The sequence below is a fragment of the Cornus florida genome, unplaced genomic scaffold (genome assembly GCF_030987335.1).
Source record: "Cornus florida cultivar Cherokee Brave unplaced genomic scaffold, ASM3098733v1 CherokeeBrave_3.0.0_Hap2_Chr05, whole genome shotgun sequence".
NCBI lineage: Eukaryota > Viridiplantae > Streptophyta > Magnoliopsida > Cornales > Cornaceae > Cornus > Cornus florida.
Window position 1 is genome coordinate 63,989,925 of NW_026775575.1, and position 7,052 is coordinate 63,996,976.

Below are 7,052 nucleotides of genomic sequence, written 5' to 3' on the forward strand. Positions count from 1 at the left end.
TTTATTATATAATGATATCATGATCTTCATATGGCTGGATTTCTTGTTAACATGTATGAATATTGGTTACAAAAGGTCACTTGACATTTGACCTATTTGAAATTTTTTAAATGTATATTCATATATTGCGAAATTTACTATTAGATATTAGAGCAAATTAAAGTCGGCAAATATGGGAATCCACAAAAAATAAATCAAATACATATAAATCATATTTTACTTGAATTTGAGTCCATTGCACATCGTATTTATAATATTGAGAGACACTCGCTATATGCATAGTTTAATTACACCCTGAGTTTTTTGCCATTTTTGCTGCAGGTTGTTTAACACAGCCTACTTGTAGAATACAAAATCTTAAAAGTAATCATTTTGATATTGTTAATTACTAAAACCTCTTAATTGTCCTCAGAATGAAAGTTCACTAAGTATTAATCAACTCATTTAACTAATCGTGTCAAATAAATATATGTTAGAAGTGTTCCTTTTAACAAAACAAAAATATTGTGTTCGTGTCGAAATGAATTAAACGTGTCTTATTTGTATCATTTCGTTATATTTACTTATTATTTGCTATGTCATTTTAACATAAATAAATTAAAAGTTCATTCCCGGAGCTAAAATTACAAGTTAAATTCAATTGCTCAAATGGTGGTGCAACCAGAACCACCCAATCCCTTTTGATTGCCTTTCAAACCCTAGCAAGATTAGGCCTTCCCATTACGGAATTCACCTTCTCCTGCAGAGAATTTCAATGCCTGTAAGCGACACAATTGCCCATCTATCTCTTCCTAGTATTCAATCTCTTATTCTCATTCTTCTTCGTGGTTTTTCCTGTCGATTTGGCTATACACGAATGCATCTCATATGTCTCACTCATAGGCATGATGGCATGTCAGAATCAGAACCAAGGTAACTTCTTGTTCTTCGTCATCAAAGTGTCAAGTTTGAGCCAGAATTGGCTAAGAATGTCCCAATCGAGCTTGAGCGACTAAACTCCAGCTTAAGGTTAAGCTTGAACAGCTATTTTTGATCAATTGAGATGATTGCTCAGCTCTCTACTCTCAAGCTTAATTCCCGTCATCTCAACCTTACTTAATTAGTTTAAAATTTTCAATCCAGTATTGCACTTTTAGTGTGTCTCACAAGTACTCAGTCTCTCATGTTTCTTAAGCTTCTTAGAAAGAAAGAAAGCAATCGGAGAAACAGGCAATTACCCAAAGCAAATTAAACAACACTATATTCTTGCTAGATGCACTAAATCTTTTATGTCACTTTGATCCCCCAAAGTTCTTTTGGAGAGAGGGAGTGTAATGCTTCATGTGAGGACTAAATAAGACATTTACATCTTTAATCTCAAGAACAAATACACATGTTTTGCTATGTCAAATTAACATAAAGTCAATTTTCCTGGTACACTACCATTGTCGACAATATATATATATATATATATATATATATATATATATATATAAATAATAACAAAAACAACACAAATTAATTCAATTATAACCCTTTTTTCCATTCCTGCTCACATGGTGCAACCATCCAATCCCTTTGATGGCCTTTGAAATCCTCGCAAAATTAGACCTACCCATTCCCAAATTCACCTTCCCTGCCGAGAAATTCAATGCCTGTAAGCAACACATATGTCCATCTTCCTCTTCCTCTTCCTCCTCCTCCTCCTCATAGTCCTCTGTTCTGCCTTTCTTCTTATTCTTCTTCTTCTTCTTCTTCTTCTTCTTCGTGCTGCCATTCAACTTGCTCTTACTCGAATTCATTTCATACGTCTCCCAAAGCATATCCATCCCTTCATCACCACCACCACCCACATTGTGTCGCTCCTCAAACAGCTTGCACGCCAACGTCCTCTTCCACTCCTTGTCTTTCCTCATTGATCCATAGCTCCCAAGATTTGGAGCCACTTTTGGGGAACTCTCCATAACATTCGAATTATCAGCACTACTAACACTCTCACCAAGCCTCTCTGGTTTGGCGGTAACTTTTGAAGTGTATTCTCTTCCGTTATCAGGGCTAACTTTAGTCCTGTCATCCCATACTTCACTGCCCATCACCTTGGATCCACTTCCCACTGTTGACTCTTCTTTATCGGGTTTCGCACCCCCTGGCTCAACTTTCTTCTCTTCCACATTGTAACACATGTTTTCAAAATCATCCAATTCTTCACTCTTATTTCCCTCCATGACAGGCTGAGCTTTTTCTGGCTTAATTTCAACTGCTTTTGAATCAAGAGCCTGTAAGCAATCTTCTTCAGATTCTAACTCAGAAACTCCATCTGGGATTTCTCTAGCATCAAATATAGATGTTTCAAACACAGTTGTATAAGCTTCAAGCTCCTCCAAGTGATGAAATTCTTCGTTTTCATCATCATCTATATTTGAGTGTAGTCTCTCCATAACTGCATTGTATAAAGAGAAGATGAACCCCAATTTGGATCCAGACAATTCGCGTGCCGGATTGTTGTGGACAAGGCCGGGAGAGAGTGTGAGGAAAGCAAGGAGGAGGAGGGAGGTGGTGATGAAGAGAGGAGAGAGAAAGGAGAGGAGCTTGAGAAGGTATGGAAAGAAGAAGATGAAGTAAAAGATGTAGAGAGGGTGTGAGATAATGAAAGAACATATCTGGAAGAAGTCAAAGAGGAGGAAACTAGAGAATTGAGTCTTGTACGTGCTTGATAAGCACAGTTCAGCCATTTTTCTCATTGTTGAGAGAGAGAGAGAGAGAGAGAGAGAGAGAGAGAGATGCAAGCTGATGATGGAATAAAGAAGAAAGGGCTCTGGTCTTTGTTCTGTTTACCTAATGGGAGAGAAATGTATTGACTTTGGAAGTGAAAGCAGCGTGAACAAAGGAACGAGAGAGACTAAACCATAACAAACAATGGAAAAAAGAACCATCTTCTTTATAAAGTTTAACCTTCTCTAACCACCGAAAGCTTCACCTTTTCTAGACAAATTATCCAAATGTCCCTCCCTCTGGTCCTATAGAAAAAACTCTGGAGCAATTGTCACATTATCATATAACCATTAATTGCCATGTTCAGCCAAATATAATTTATCGCACAAAAGTAGAGGCTAAAATTGCCTGGAAATAGCAAAATGTGTGTACCTTAAGACAAGACCGTACTGTCAATGATTTAGCTCATTTTAGGGCACAACCATGGAGCTTTTGCTTCAAGAGGTATCTCTTCCTTAATTTTTTATTTTTATTTTTATTTTTATTTTTTTATTTTGAGGTTGGATGTTTTCAATACATGACCAATATTACAATATTTTATAACATGTATGTATGGAGCACAGAGAGATGTTTACCTAATCTCTAGATGGGTATACGAGGGTAACGGGTTGTTGAGAACAGGAGACAGTAGGTGATTACTGATTAAGGGTTTGAACAATGGAGGGTTATAGATTATAGAGTATATAGGTTTCACATGGGAAACCACTTTTAGCCACTCAGGTGCATGCATTCCCTGGTCCCCATCTTTTCACCTCAAGAGGGACCCATCTGTTTGTCTTTTGCCCTTCTAACTTTTTTCAGGAGGGTATTATTAATGTCTACTTGCACAACTTTTCCTTTACAACGTCAAAGCTTTGACCAGTAAAGCCGATGATTTGCCTCCATCGACTATCTAAAGATTCTAAAAAAACAAAAAACAAAAAAAAAAATAGCTTCATATCAATTTTTTTTTTAATTCAAAATTCTCATTAGTGAAACCCTGTTGATCCTCTCCTCGAGAAAGGAAACGAAGGAGATGGTTTCATGCTTCAGATACTTCCAATCACTCCAATAAGCAAGATTTTCCATACTTATTAGCAGAATCAACACAATCAGCCAACTAAATTTAAGAACGCATTGTCAAACACGCAAGAACATCTATTCCAAACTGAGTATATATAGAAAGGAAATTCTTACAAACTCGAAGTCCAAGAATAGTAGCCAAATTCACTTTAAACAAGTGCATACCAACAACCATAATTGCATTTAAAGATCTTCTCATCCTACCCCATGCTAGAAGAGCTGGATGCCCGCAAGTTGTATTTGATTACTCCGTCATAACAGGCTTATTCTCATTGGCCTTGGGCCTCTGTTCCTTCGGTTTCTGCTCTTCAGATTTCCTGGATTTCCCCAAAAAAAAAAAAAAAAAAAAAAAAAAAACACACAAACAAATGTCACAAACACGTCTAAAAATCGAGGACGACAACATACTACCGACAGATGTGAAAATTACATCCAAAAGTCCGAGAAACATGTCAAAAACATTACAGAAATAAGAAGAGATTATATCATATAGAGCGTTAGAGCCATCTGAAAATTTATGGTACTTATCCCAGCCCTAACAAGATGCAATGTATTTGATTCAAGCTGGGGAAAAAATCATCCCTTGAATGCTTTGAAAATAGAAGCTCCTAGTAATCACAAAATCAATGGGGCAAGGGGACAAGAGAACAAAATGACAACAGAACTTCATGAGGAATTCTGTTGTATAAACCACGGATTAGTTACAAAGAATTCCGTTGGTATTATCTTGATGGTGGCAACCCTTTTCAAGGAAAATGTTTCCAATGCGACAACAGCTGAAGCTATACGGGTTCATTACGCTCCCAAATTAGTTAATCAATGAGGATTTCAGTTTGTAGATTCTGAAGGGGAAAATTTAGCTATTAAGGGGCAGAGGTCATTCTAAACTCTTTGGCTTACTGTTATGTATGAAACACGTTTCCTTTTGAAGTAGAATGAGGATTTATCAAAATGGGGTGGATTGTAAAAAGATAATTCATCTCATGGCAGCTAATGCTTTAGGCAGGAAGATTTGTTATGTGTTTGAGGAGAACTGGCCCATGTGGGTTAGTGAAGTAGCAACTGCAGAACGCGTCTCTTTCAAATAGTTCAATGAAATCTTCTGCACTGCCAGGAGAAAAGAGGGAAAGGAAAAAACACTACCGATCCTCAAACTCCTTTTTCTTTGACAGTGGCAACACAAATCAGTTTGCGCTTAAATTGTATACTTGATTATGAAAGATAACAATTTAGAAGTAGGGAACTGGCAGTTTTATCTTCCTGTTTCAAGGAATAAGCTACTTAATTTGTCTTTTCATTTAAGATTCATCAATTCTTCCACAGTTTCACCCTTTTTCGTTGAAATGCATACAGCTGATAATGCCACTTTGTGCAAAATAATACTAAAAATTTCTTTCTTTATTCTTTTCCCCCCAATATCCAAAAAAATCCTATCAATCTTATTCCCATGACATCAAAATTCTTTCCAAAAGACTCAATGTCCAAAACCCATTTAGTTTTCCTCTTGAATTTGCCTAGGCACTCATTAATTACTTTTCAAGTGTGGAATATAAACCTAACATTTAGACATACCAGTATGCCACTAATAATTTATTCTTTCTACCCACTAGTAATTGGCCAAGCCCAACCTAGAGCATTTGTTTCTGAAGCTCTCTTGTGGCTTGGACTTTTATATACAGGCTTCTTGTATTTGGACCAAGACCAAATTTTGTAAAACTAAACCAAAGTTCAGGTCTTGTTCGTCCATTCAACACTTCGACACTCCTAGGATTTGTTGCATTTTTATATTTTGCATTTTTTAACATTTGAGCCACTATATATACATAGACCAACATACCTAAAGCGACCTAAACCCTACCCCCAAGTCTCCAGTAACAAAATCATTATTCATGAAATTTCAAGAGCCGGTGCAAGCAATTGGAGCAAATAATGAATAACCTCACCACAACCCCTACATTAAAGGCGGTTAAAACCACTTAGAGCGTGGCCGTGCAATGCTTATCTTGAGTAAGGATCTGAGTTTTCCTTTCATTTTCCTTTCGTTTTTCCGTTTCATTAGTTACATATTGATTTTGATATTGATTTGGCAAAGGCAAGAAGATTCTGTAGATTATATATGTAACAAATGATTCAATGAAACTAAGAACCAGAAGGAAAATCCTTATTCAACATCAGCATGGCACATCAATGTTCCTTTAATGGCTCAAATGAAGGGGTTCATAAACAAATAATGAATTTCTTGCTTGAGACTTTGGTATAAAAACGAACCAAATCCTAACAGTGTCATATGTCCTAGGTTGGGCACCCACCCAACACTCAACAAGGCTGGACAAGCTCTGAATAATGAATATTTTTCATTATATATAATCATCGGCCATTGCATGCAACCCTACAGTTGAAATTCTAGAATCCAAGAATTAGCCAATACCAAAAGAAAAGCCCAAGAAAGTCGAAACAGAACAACACAGATTTTCGCACATCAAACATGTTCTTTTATTCATATGAGAACCTACCAATCAATTGAAAATAGAGTTGCATTTGAAAATTCATCGAATTCCAATCGATTAGAAACGGAATGCAAAACATAACACACAGCAAACACACATTCTAATTTATTATTAGAATACTGATATAAAAATTTTAAAAATCTAAGAGATACAAAGGATATATCGATTAATGCTACGAATATATTATGAAAATGTGTGTGTTCGAGTTTGCGTGTAAATATATATACATATATATAGAGAGAGAGAAATACCTTTTGTCAGAGGAGCCTCCCTTCTGGCTAAGGAAGGATCTGAAGAGAGGAGAGTTCACGTCGTAGATCATCGTAGATGGTTCTGGTTCGTCCACACTTCCACAAAAAAACACAATTTAGTAGAACCCTAATCCTCAGGTAGCGCAACTAAACATACGGTGCACGGTGAACTGGCAGAGGGGTCGACCCGACCCAGCCCATAAAACGAACTCAAACTCACCCGAATTTCAAATCAAACTTTCCAAAATAAGTTCAAAATTTTCAACTGGATTGTGTACGGATTATAAAATCCGGCTAATGGTGCCATTACTATTCTTGTGTATGGTTTAGTGATGTTGTTTGATAAAATTAAAAATTTTAATTGCTGATTATTTAAGTGCTAACTTAAAATATGTGAAAATTTCTTTGTTATAGTCTGATTTTTTTATGTTAAATTTATTAGAACTGATTGATAAGTATAATTCATTGAATTCTGAAATTT

At 36.1% G+C, this 7,052-nt stretch overlaps 1 protein-coding gene across 2 annotated transcripts; it reads right to left on the reverse strand.

The window, feature by feature from the left end:
- Positions 1-616: 616 nt before the first annotated feature.
- LOC132306646 (wound-induced basic protein) lies at positions 617-6,708 on the reverse strand. 2 transcript variants are annotated; one of them, XM_059804112.1, is made up of 2 exons: positions 6,572-6,698; positions 617-4,130 (listed from the first exon to the last, which is right to left on the reverse strand). In XM_059804112.1, the coding sequence occupies exon 2, from the start codon at positions 2,718-2,720 to the stop codon at positions 1,503-1,505; it is 1,218 nt and encodes a 405-aa protein (XP_059660095.1). In that variant the 5' UTR covers positions 2,721-4,130; positions 6,572-6,698; the 3' UTR covers positions 617-1,502. The 2 variants fall into 2 exon arrangements, with proteins under 2 accessions (XP_059660095.1, XP_059660096.1); XM_059804113.1 differs by having other exon boundaries at positions 3,890-4,130; positions 6,572-6,708.
- Positions 6,709-7,052: the final 344 nt, after the last annotated feature.

Excerpts from the sequence above, each read along its gene's own strand:
- LOC132306646 (XM_059804112.1), bottom strand. The coding sequence starts at position 2,720 with ATGAGAAAAATGGCTGAACTGTGCTTATCAAGCACGTACAAGACTCAA.